Raw genomic sequence first — 13,145 nt, 5'->3', positions numbered from 1 at the left:
CTATAGGAAAGATATGTATTTAGTAAGAAACAACAAAAAAGCCTTTCTGAGCCTACCACCTCAATGCAGAACTTCTCTCTTTTTTTTTTCTTTTCTTAAATCCTCACCCAAAGGTATTTTTTCAATTGATCTTAGAGAATGGAAGGGTAGGAGAAGGGGGAGAAACATGGATGTGAGAGAGACATTGGTTGCCTCCCACACTCCCCATCTGGAGCCAGGGATCAAACATGCCCTTGAAAGGGAACTAAACTGTGACCCTTGGGTCCAAGGGTCGATTCTCTAACCACTTAGCAAAACAAGATCAGGGCTCAATGCAGAACTTTTCACTTATGGGATAAAATAACTCACCAAAATGAGAAATAAGTGGCCATAAGAATGGCAGTAAATTAATTTTGTGATGTTATAATGAAGCTCTAGCCAAAAGGAATTTAGCAAGCAAGAGTTACACTAAGTATTATTTTTAAACTATACATGAGCCCATCCCAAAATTTTGACTCATTTGACATTGAGGCCAACCACAAATGTAATTATTACCACATTAAGCAACTCACATATCACCTGAGCACAGTTCAACTTAATAATTGTTATGAATGTTTGATATATGTCATTTCCCTAGGCTTTACATATTTACCTCATATAAACACCTTCTAAGTGGTTTGCCCAATCATTATACTTAATTCTAAGTGCCAGAAAGAAAACCTAGCAACCAAATATGTTTTTAAAAATCAAAATTCATAAATATATCCACTTCTTAAACTTCTGTTTTACATGTCACTCAATCACTTAACAAGTAATTCTTGAGCCCCTATTATGCACCAGACGCTGTGCTGGGCACTGGGGATATAATCCTATATAATAAAAGCCTAATATGCTAAGTGTCCAACCATTCATTTGACCATTCAACCAGTCGCTATGACACACACTGACCACTAGGGGGCAGATACTCCGAGCAGTAGGTTAGCTTGCTGCTGGGGTCTGGCCGATCGGGACTGGGTGAGACGGGCCCAACATGCCCTGGAGCCCTCCCGTGGTCCCTCCCCAGCCCCAATCATGCACCGGTGGGGTCCCTCTGCCTGGCCTACACCCTCTCGCAATCCGGGACCCCTCGGAGGATGTAGGAGAGCCAGTTTTGGCCCGATCCCTGCAGGCCAGGCCAAGGGACCCCACCAGTGCACGAATCCGTGCACGGAGCCTCCAGTAGTAAATAAGGGAAAGAGAATCTCTCCCTAACTTCCTAACAGGGGGAGGGGAGGAGATAAGTAATTCATCAAATATATATCAGCTATGTTATAAAATTAATTTTCCCACAACACTACCAGAAACATGTCACATGAGCATCTAACTGAGCTTAGGGAAAGCTTTCTAGAGAAAGTAACAGCTGAAATAGAGCTGCACTAGCCAAATGCCATAATTCATTCTCATAAAACTAGAGAGTGTTCCCAGAAATAATACAGGAAGGAATCACAAAATGTTGTATTTTTAAATGTGAAAAATGTAGAGAAAGCATCCTACAAATAATAATTTTCTAGACATCTTTGCAATACATAATGTCTAGTCTTGAACTTTCTTTGCATAAAATTGAAATAGTGTTTAAATTTAACTTACTTGAACTATCAGAGTAAATGGCATCTTTTCCAAACATGTATAACTCTCCATCTTTAGAAATGACAGAACTACTTCCATTATTGCAGGCTGTATACACCACAATTTTTCCTTCCATCTTAATTATCTTTTTAGGTTTATAGGGTTTTGATTGTCGTCGGCTCTTAGCTTTAAAAAAGTTAAATTAAGGCATCAATGTAGACATAAAAATAATTTGTATATGAACAAGGGAAAAACACATGTTGTTTGCATTTATGATACACTTTATTTTCACAAAGGCCTAGGTTTCCCAACATGTTAATTAAAATGTGTCAACCTTGCAAGCCTCATCTAATTATATTTAGGCTATCAGTGTCATATCTTCTTCTTTGTAGCACAGTGAAATTCCCAATGGGAAACACAATCTTCTATCAAACTTCTGGGAAGCCCAATCTCAAGATTAGCTATTTACATTATCAAAATCATTACATTATCATATATTTAAAAAGTCCCTTTCTCTTAAACTCTATCTCACATATATTCTTATGCTGGAACCTTGAAAGTAAAATCAGTTCCTCATTCATTCAAAACATATGTATTAAGTAGCTACACATAGTCAATGAGAGACAAGGGAAATATACATAAGGAAGGGAAGTAAATAAATTAACCTTTTGTACTTGGATGTCGAGTGTGACTCGACATGGTTAGGGTTAAAGGTGGAAAATCAAGCAACCTCTGCTTTCAAAACCTAAATCCCTAAAATCAGTAAAATATGGGAAATATCAATCTTCCTGTTTCTTTATTCAACCCGAATTTTGCATGCCTTTCAGAATAAAACATTCTGCTGTGCGGGGTACCGTTCTGTGACTTTAAAATTCCATTATATATTTTCATATAACATGATCCACAAAGATATACACAGTGTTATCTGGTACTCTGAATGCTAGAAGGAAAAAGTGGCTGTGCTAAAGTTTCTGACTATTTTAAGGGATTTCTTTCAAGGTCTTTTTACTTACACATGATTTTTACATTAGATATTGACTTCGAACCTACTCCTCATAAGATGCTACCCCCGTGTGCTACACTGTATAAAGTAAATGAGAAGTTACAAAAAGAGAAACATGACACTTTGAGGAAGACTTCATTACCAAGGGTTTGCTTTCATCTTAGAGAAATAACACCAAGAGCAGTGATCCATCAATAACTGATACTAATACAGAAGGTTACATAAGGTTTACTTTATTCTGAAATATATATTACTCTCAAAATTTGGGGTTACTTAAAATAATATATTGAAATAAGTTTGTAAAAATAATAACTGACAAAAACAGAGAAATAGCCAAGTAAACATGAAGCATATAAAAATTCATAAATATGAACTGCAGAATACAATCTGCAATCACAGTTCTTTAATAAACAGTATACCACCACCATTAACTGAATAAGCCCCAATGTAAAATCCTCTATTACCTTGATGAGGTAACTGCGGTTGAAATTGATATGCCTTATGTTAATAAATTCTACATTATTTTTACTGACTGTCCAGTTGATTAGTTAACTTACTTGACTCTCCATCTTCTCCTTTACTAGCAGATCCTGTAAAAAATATGCTTCCATCTTCTGCAACTAAAAGGGCATGAGAGCCATCATGTCCAACGGAGAAATGTACAATCTTTGGAGATTTTGTAATTGGTAGTTCAACCCATTTTCCTGCTGATGGACCACCTTGTTTGATTCCAAGACTCTGGTATTTTCCAGTGTAATATATCTGATATGTTAAAAAAAAAAAAAAGAAGGAGGAGGAGGAGGAGGAGGAGGGGGAGGGGGAGAATAGAAAACAGGAATTATAATGACTTTTCGAGTAGTGCACCAGGTTTTACTTGAGAGAGAAAAAAAAACACACAATCTTCCATGTTTTATTGAAGAACAAAAATAACAAGAACCCAAACTCTTTGTTAATACTATTTGACTTATGTGAGCTGAGGAAAAAAACGGGCATATTTTTCCAAAAAGACAGAGTTCATAATAGGTTTTTCCTATCTACTCAGAATACTTACCTTTTGTCTCTCAATTTTATTTTAGTTTTCAGTATTTCTTTTTAAAAAATTATTTATCTTTATTGTTGATCTCCCCCATTTTCCCCCACTGCCCCACCCCAGGCCTTCACCAAGTTATTGCCTGTGTCCATGGATTATGCATATATGCATATAAGTTATTTAGTTATTCTCTGTGTGTCCCCCTCAAACCTCTCCCTGCGCACACGTGCGCGCGCACGCACACACACACACACACACACACACACTTCCCTCTGAGATTCATCAGTCCCAACCATGCTTCCATGCCTCTGGGCCTATTTTGTTCCCTGGTTTACTTTACAACTCAAACTCAACAAAAGGAAGACAATCCAATTTAGAAGTGGGCAAAGGACCTAAATAGATACTTTTCCAAAGAGAACATACTGACAGAATATAAAAAAGTGCTCAAAGGCACTAATCATCAGAGAGATGCAAATTAAAATGACAATAAGGTATCACCTCACAACTGCCAGATTAGCTACTACCAATAAATCAACAAACAACAAGTGCTGGCGAGGAAATAGAGAAAAGGGAACCCTAGTACACTACTGGTGGAAATGCAAACTGGTACAGCCACTATGGAAAAGAATATGGAATTTCCTAAAAAATTTAAATATGTGATCCACTTACAGGAATATATCCTAAGAATCCTAAAACACTAACCAGAAAGAATATATGCACCCCTATGTTCACAACAATCTCTATATATAAAAGGCTAATATGCAAAGTGTACCCTTGGGAGTTTGACCGGGAGATCAGGAGTTCGATTGCTCACTATGACATGTGCTGACCACCAGGGGGCAGCACAGAATAAAGAGAGGCCCTGGCCGGCAGCCGGAAGGCCCCGATCAGCCCTGATCACCTGCCAGGCCTAGGAACCCTACCCGTGCACGAATTTTGTGCACTGGGCCTCTAGAAAGTTATATTTAGCAAATAACTACATGAGTTTTTTGTTAAATTCTAAGTACGTTTTTATACTCAGGAGAAGAGAGAGCCTTTCATTTAGACAAAAGGGATAGGAGCCACAGATACAGTTGATAGCTGGGTGCCTCTTGGCGGAGAAAAATTATCTATATATATAAAAGCCTAAGTGACCGTTACAACTTAACTACCAGAACGACCAGTTGCTATGATGCGCACTGACCACCAGTGGGCAGATGCTCAACATAGGAGCTGCCCCCTGGTGGTCAGTGCGCTCCCACAGCCAACCTCCCCCAGCCGGCCAACCTGCCACGGTCCCTCCCCCCAGCTGGCAGGCCCCAACTACCTGATCGGGGCTGGGACCTGGACTGGGACGGGGAACCAGGAGTGGGTGGCAGCGGACTCGGCCCCTTTCCCAGGGTGGCCAAGGGCCGGCTCCCTCCTGGGGCCAGTGGCTAACCTCCTGCGGTTCCCCCGCCCCTGTCCTTACTCCCCTGCCGGCAGGCCCCAATCGGCCTGGCTCCGAAAGGCCCTGATCACTGGCCAGGCCTAGGGACCCCACCCGTACACGAATTTCGTGCACCGGGCCTCTAGTGTTATTTACAATAGCTAAGATTTGAAAACAGCCTAACTGTCCAAAGTAGATGAGGAGATAAAAAAACAAACAAAACTGTGATCCATTTACAGAATGGAATACTATGCAGCTGTACAAAAGAAGGATCTCTTACCCTTTGAGACACCATGGAGGGACCTGGAGAGTATTATGCTAAGTCAGAGAAAGACAAGTATCACATGATTTCACTCATGGGTGTAATCTAATGAACAAAATAAACCGATAAAACAAAATAGGCCCACAGACAAGGAAGCATGGCACAGATGGACAGATCATCTTTCAATTTTATAAGATACTTTATAAGTATCCTGAATAGATAAGAAAAAAATGTTTAATATACTCAAAACACTTAACAAGTTCAGAAAATTCTCAAGTCAATTTCTCCAGTATAAAAAGCCCTACATACAAAAACACTGTGTTTGCATAGAAATTTTAGAATTCTTTTTATTACCTTACTTTATCCTCACAGGCACTAGATAAGAAAAAAGTTTTCAACTCCATAGATTGACCTCTATAATCTGTAACTGAATTACACATGCTCCTACTTCCTCCAACTTGTAATCTGTATATTTCTGCTCATTTATAGAAATTTGCAATGGATATCCTATTTATCAAAATAAACACAAAATATGAACTTATCCCCAACTCAGAAAATTACAGAGTTCCAATCAAAATTTAAAATGATTGTTTAAACATGTGAACTATATACTAGTAAACTAATCAACTGATTGTACCGACTATTTTAAAGCAAAGAATGTCCATTTTTAATCCTAAAATAGTAATTTACCTTTCCATTTGCTGTTTTCATTAGTGCAAACTCTCGTCCTGCACCAAGAATTGCTGACTCCTCATCAAATCCTGTACCTGATAATACAACAAGACTAATAAATTCTATTATTTTAATAGAAATAAGTTCACGCACAACTTGGACTATTTTGAGTAATTAAAAAGTCAATTCACTTAATATAAACAAAAACAAGTACGACAAAATGTCATATGCCTGGATTTTTAAAAAAATATTAACAATATGTACATTACTCCAAAGGAAGATAAGATTACCATAAGCTTCTTAATTTGTTCCAAACTAGTGCCAGATTAATTTTTTAAATATAAAAAAGTTACTACTGGCCGGTTAGCTCAATTGGTTAGAGCGTGGTGCTATAAAAAAGTTTTTTAAAGCAATGCCAGCAATATCCCTTGAATTACTGAATGAATAATAACATATTTTTAGTGTGCAGACATTATAGAATGCATTTAACTTTATTCTATTTGATCCTCACAACTATACTGTCTAGTTTGTAAATAAACAAATATAAAGCTTGATGAGGTTTGTCCAGGCCTTTGAGCATGAATAATGCCAGGCAAATATCTGAATTAAGGTACTTCAGATTCTCCATTCCATGCTTTTTACTACAAAACACTTTTATGAATTTGAGTACATATGTGTGCATTTTCAAATTATAAAACTAATAGTAAATAATTATATGTGGCACATTTTATGATTTTTGTCCAATTACACAAACTACTAATTAGCCCATGGCCTTGTTAAATTTAAAAACTATAATTTCAATTCAATATCTTTCTATGAAAAAATACTACATAATTCAATTAGTATGCAAAGTAAATCACTAATATCAAGTTTATTAAATTTAATGAGATAGTCAAAGATGTGGGTCTTGCAAAGAATCCTGTAAGTTAAAAAATGGCACTATTAAACCTGCAGCAGGTTTAACCCAAAAGTGAAACCCCCATGGAAACTAGTATTACTAATTACTACTGTGACACTGTAAGAATAATTACACTAAGTCTGAGAAATACACTGAGGTTGTCTGTATATCTGTATCAAAATGAAAGATTATTAATCAATTTGCTAGGTCAATTACCATTTTCACAATTTATAGGATCATTCTATATAGCTATCCTGAAAATATGTTCAAACCAAAATTAAATGTTTCAAAAATATTAACTATGTATATTACTGTAGTAAAATTTTACAAATGACGTTTTCAAATTTTAAACAATTGAATATAGATGGAACACATAAACTAATGATGTCCACAAGTGTTGTCCACCTAAGTCTTACCAAATGTAAACTTATTTTCTTTTGATCTATTGAAAATGAAAATGGAAAATTATTAGTCACTTCCTTAAAATGGCTCTGTTTCAAAGCCATATTTCCTGGCTCCTTATACATATTAATTCATAAGTGTGCTTTAAAGTAACAGACATCAAAATAGCTGCTAAAATATAAGCTACACTGCTGAAAACAGTGCTAGTCTTCAAAAGAATAAAGAACTTAAAAATTAAAATATGGAATAAAGGCTTATTTGACCATCCTACTTATAATATGCAAGTCCTTTTCCAGATCAAATAGCGAGATACCACAGGCATGTAAGCATTTTCTGGCCAGTTTAAGTTGTAATTCTTGTTGTAGAACAGGTTCAGTGCTGGTGGCAAATATTCTGACAACAAAGCCATCCTAAAACAAAATATCCACAGTATTAGGTTGCATAAATTGATCTTTTAAGGCTCTATATTCCATTTAACACAAAGTAATATATAAGAAAGGGATTCCATTTACATCAGCTACTCATGATTCAGAGTACTTACATCTCTTGAAGCAGCTATCTGATTAATATATTCTCCATCAGTGAATAAAATATTTTGACCTTCAGCGTGGCAATCTGTGCAGAAGGAATAAAAAGTAATTCTTTTACAATATAAACCAACACCTCACAAAATGACTTTACTCCTCTGATGAAGTCAGAATGAGAGTTTTCCACACAATACGATAAACTTAAACTCAAAGGGAGACTGTGCTTTTTAATAAAGAATTACAAATTAGCAGGAACTAAATAATTCAACTAATAATACTTATTACATTTTGTGCTTACATTTATAAATCTTCCACAATCAAGAAACTCAGAGCCCACCTGCTTTCAAAATGAATTAGTATTGAAGTCTGATCATAAACATGCACCACGATAAACAAACTACAGTCACTGGTTATAATCATTTCAATACAATCACATGCGAATGTAAGCAACACTCTTACTCGGACATACATACCATTTGTTAGTGTCACAGAAAAATACAGATGGACCTAAAACTTCTGTACTTGAGTCTATGGTGTCCAACTACAGATATCCCTTGCTTTATAAAATAGAACTGGGTTTACAGTTTCTACTTAAGACGTTTCATGCTTATTCCCAGAATTTTTAGCAGTTAGCGTGTTATATAATTTTTTAATGTTCATCCTTCATAGAACAGACAAATCTATGCTTATGTAGTTCTTTTTGTCTGAAAGTGCTCATAAGTTTTGGCTGGAATACCATATTTTGTCAATATGTCCATATGTGGACATATTGTATACTATATACTTTGACCAAAATAATGCACGAGCGCGATTATAACAAGGGATACCAGTATTACATAAGGACCACTGGGGCATGTGTTAGTGACTGCTACTAAATAACACGAAACTACAAGCAAAATCAACATCTAAGTATAAACTGTATCCTTTTGGAAAAATAAATGTTCAGCAAGCAAGAAAAAAAGCACACACACTCCCAAAATAACTGCAGAGAACTAGGATGAATCACTCCATTAATTTACAATACCAAGAAAATAATATTTCATTTCTATTTGCACCTGAATCAACAAAACATTAAAATTCTGTTTTTGGAATGCAGTACTGGAACCCACCCAAATAAGATGGATTGCTCTATATCTTTTCCCAGGAGCTTCATACTAGCATACTTCTTTATTATAAATATGCAAAACACAGGCAGACCCTTACCAAATAGAGAATTCAGTGATCACAAACTGGAAATAGAAACTGGGAGACAAGGCCCACTGGTAGCCCAAGAGACTTGGTAATCAAAGAGAGGAGAAATCGAAAGAAAGAGTTCCTAGTCCACTGTACAGAATACAAAGAGGCGCAAGAAAGATGCTTCTCAAGCTCTAAGCAGTAAGATTTTAAACTAAAAAGCAAAGAAGAAAAACTCATTATAATTCAGATAATTGCAGGGGTGAGGACTGAAGCGGCGCAAGAAGAGTAGCAAAAACCCTCATGATCTGAGGCAACCTGTCACCAGACATGGAGAGTAAATGACATAAGGATACAATACAAAAGATATGCCAACACATAAAAGCTAAAATGACAATTAACAGGGGGAAAAAACCTAAGTTTTAAGTTCATCAATGCTAGGTTTAAAACAACTAATTTATAAACTAGACTATAAGACAAGTTGGATCATGAAGCTCAAAGAATTACCAGATTTATATCAATTTTAAACAAGGTATTCAATTCTGTCTATATCCTGACAATTCACTTCTGCTTGTACTTGATAGAAAGCTACAGGTTAGAGCTGCCTGTAGCTAGGAGGAGAGAAAAATAAAAGTGCTATTGAAGAAATTGCAGTCCAGGTCAAAGAAATAGAAAGATGGAAAAAGGCTTCTTCAGGCTTGAGGGCAAGTCTTCCTGTTGTGTGGTTTCAAAAAGGTTTTCTCTTTATCCTTTCTTTATCCATCATGTAATGTTTTAAGACAGCATCTTCAGGAAAATATCAAGCAACATCTGCCAGTTCGGAAGACACTTGTCATGAGACTATCCTCCCAAAATTTGTTTCATTGTATTCACCGTGAATACAATATATATTTATGAAGCACAGAAAGCCACACTTGTATTGGTAAAAAGCCGCATTTCATATGTTAAATAATGTAAGCTGAAGATAGTAATAAGTTATTTTTTTATCATGGTGTAATAAATACAACAGCTGAAGATAGACCATTTGAAAATGGTCTTCTCATTCAATCTCTATTAAATGAGGATTTCTCAGAAGTAAATTGTTTACATTAGTATCCATCTATTGGATGAAGGTTAAGAATTTCTTTCAGTATATTATCCTAAAATGACTTGCACAAAGACAGAACAATAGGGACACTCATTATGGTGTAATTTATATTGCAAAAAATTGGAAAAAACTTCCATCTCAATATGTTAATGAATGGAATATATTTTGTAACATTAAAATTATATTGTGGAAGACTATTTAATAGCCTGGAAATTTATTCATAATGATTAGTGAACAGGATAGGTTAAAACGCAGTATGTAGCATAAAATCACTTTTTTACAAGTATGTACACATACATAGGAAAAAGATAGGAAGGGCATTCACCAATATGTTCTAATGTTTATATATGGGAAGTGGAGTTACAATGAATTTTGTTCATTTGTTTAGATGATTCTATACAATAAATACAAGGTGGGACAAAAGTAGATTTACAGTTGTTTATATGGAAAATGCAATAATTAATAAATAATAATATAAGAACAAACTGTGTTTCATGTACTTACAATTATAAATCTACTTTCCCCACCCTGTATAATCCCTTTTATATGGGGGCACACGTTATTACTATAAATTATGTTATATTACTATTATTATTATTATTCGAACTAGAGACAAGGTCCAAACTTGTGATATTAAAAAAAATTCTGTACAGATAACTAAAAACAGATGACTATTTACAAATTGTTTTAATAAGTCATCTGTTTTCCAAAGTAGCTTTTTTGTGAAACACACATAAAATGTGACATTTTCTTTAACCGAGTGTCATTTATACTAATTTGGATATGTGTATATATAGCAATGCTTAAATAAATGTTTGATGAAGTTATAAAAATATATTAAAAAATTAACAAGCAGGCTGGCAGCAACTATCCTTCCCAATGTGATCTTCAGAAATAGTTCTCCATCATTTTCAGATGACCAAGTGCACAAGAGGAATATTGCTGCTTACCATGAAATTATTGATAAATATATTAAGTATTCAATATTTTAATAGAAAGTCTTTTAGAATCTATTAAAGGTAAAAGCAAATTCAGACTTTCCAATTTAGAACATATTATACATTTGCCCAATATTTCACAAAATTTAAGACCTACTTTAGACAGCTCAGTGATTTGAGTGATATTAAACCAAAGGAGTTGTTCCCAAAGTGCCTTATCAGAGTATTATTAAAAGTATAAATGATGGAATTTAAAAAATTTCCTGACCTGCCCTAAAATCTTTGTCTGTGAAAACCCTTTAAAAATAGAAGAAAACCCAAAGTGCATTGTTAAAGTAAAAATAAACAGGAGGTTCTTTATTCCAGCTATATGAGAGCCAGAGCTGTGGTTTAATCAAGAACAACAAAATCACCCCACTTCAGCAGCTGAAATAGCCTTGGTGGGGGATCAGGCTGCAGATGGGCAAGAACTTAAAATAAAATATTAAAACACTTTATACTATATCCTTGATGTTTGTTTTCCTTAGATGTATTAACTTTATATAGACTATAAAATAGTTTGCATGTCAAGATTTTTTTAACCTATATGTAAGCAAGCACTTTTCCTTGCTACTCATTCTTTATATGTCCAAATGGCCTAACATGCACATCTCTTAAAATCAAATGTGAAGAAAAAAATGAGGTGTTCACTAACATACCTGGTAACATGACAGTACCATCTTGTTCCAGTGTTTCAGGGCTTATTCTTATGGCTGTCATGCTGTGGTTATTCACATCTCTATACAATAAATAACCCTGATAACAACAAAAAATTTTGCTATATTATGTGTTAAATTTTTTTTTCATTACAAACTTATCAGTAAAAGTAATCATACAGTTGTGTATTATAATTTTTTGAGATACAATAATACATCACTATTGATGTGTAAAACAGGTTAAAGATTAAAAATATAAGAACATGGGTAAACTTTAATAAGAGGAGAAATTATATATGACTAGGTATCAATTAACCTGTTATATTCTCAGATACATTCATTAGACACTAGAGGCCCAGTGCAATGGGAGGTTGGCCAGCTGAGGAAGGGACTGTGGGAGGTTGGCCAGCCAGAGGGAGGGACCACGGGAGGTTGGCTGGCCACAGGAGGTTGGCTGTGGGAGTGCACTGACCACCAGGTGGCAGCTTCTGCGTTGAGCGTCTGCCCCCTGGTGGTCACTGTGCATCATAGTGACCAGTTGTTCCGGTCGTTTGGTCATAATGGTCTCTTAGGCTTTTATATATATAGATTCTGCACAGGACAGCGCATTTTGTTCAAAATTATTATATCACTTGCTATGTAAATAATAGAAATGACCACTGTTAGTTTAACAAATATTTTAAGGAAAAATAACTGAAATATTTAAGTTAATATTTAAAAATAAATAAAGTAGTAGTTTTAGATAGTGATATGCCCCTGAACATATTTTTGTAATGATTATTTTCTATGGCATTATTTCTTAGATAAAATATAATAGTAGCAAATAAAAATTTAATGAGACATTTTAAACCAGGTTAAGTTTTAAGAGACAATTACTGAGAAATTGACATTTAAAATTTTAATTTCAAAATCCCCCCAATAGTTGGTATAGCAGGATTATTTTTCATTTAACAATAGTAATTTCTGTAATTTTCAAAATGTTTTTTAATATATTTTTACTATTTGATACTAACAACAAACAGTGAGCTGGGCAAGGGACATCTTTATTCTGTATCCTCCACAAGGGACCTTGGCTTCACCTCTCAAGTAGGGATAGTATAGAAATTAACACTTCTGACCCCTCTGTGCATTGTTTATTTGCTTCTCTCCAGAGGAGGAGTGATGTATCTGATTGTGGACACGCATTTGGCCATGTTAGTCAAGTGGTAAGACAGCAGCATTAAGAAAGCAACATAGGCCCAGCTCTTTTTTCTCTTTGGTGATACTTTGCATGATCTTCTATGCAGGTAGCTATCTACTGGAAAGACCATACACTGTTCCCTGTAAGGTGCTGGTTTAGATGAAGAATAAACGAGTTTCTAGGAAGAAGTTCTAACTTGGCCTCAGGTTACAGCTATATTCCCATTACAGATTTGCTAATGATAAAGGCAGTTTTTAATTTTTATCTAGAGGCTCATTAAAAGAGA

The 13,145-nt window shown here is 35.1% G+C and overlaps 1 protein-coding gene across 12 annotated transcripts in view; it reads right to left on the bottom strand.

The window, feature by feature from the left end:
• MYCBP2 (MYC binding protein 2) overlaps nt 1–13,145 on the bottom strand; it is a 293,536-nt gene that overhangs the window by 217,776 nt on the left and 62,615 nt on the right. For all 12 annotated transcript variants that reach the window (XM_079778973.1, XM_079778980.1, XM_079778981.1 and 9 more), the window contains exons 8-13: nt 11,683–11,779; nt 7,801–7,874; nt 7,531–7,669; nt 5,978–6,054; nt 3,145–3,349; nt 1,606–1,770 (exon numbers count right to left, since the gene is read on the bottom strand). In XM_079778973.1, the coding sequence (XP_079635099.1) occupies nt 1,606–1,770; nt 3,145–3,349; nt 5,978–6,054; nt 7,531–7,669; nt 7,801–7,874; nt 11,683–11,779 (757 nt within the window). The remainder of the gene's footprint in view (nt 1–1,605; nt 1,771–3,144; nt 3,350–5,977; nt 6,055–7,530; nt 7,670–7,800; nt 7,875–11,682; nt 11,780–13,145) is intronic.

Source organism: Cnephaeus nilssonii, assembly GCF_951640355.1.
Source record: "Cnephaeus nilssonii genome assembly, chromosome: 8".
Classification (NCBI taxonomy): domain Eukaryota; kingdom Metazoa; phylum Chordata; class Mammalia; order Chiroptera; family Vespertilionidae; genus Cnephaeus; species Cnephaeus nilssonii.
This window is presented reverse-complemented; position numbering and strand designations above follow the sequence as displayed.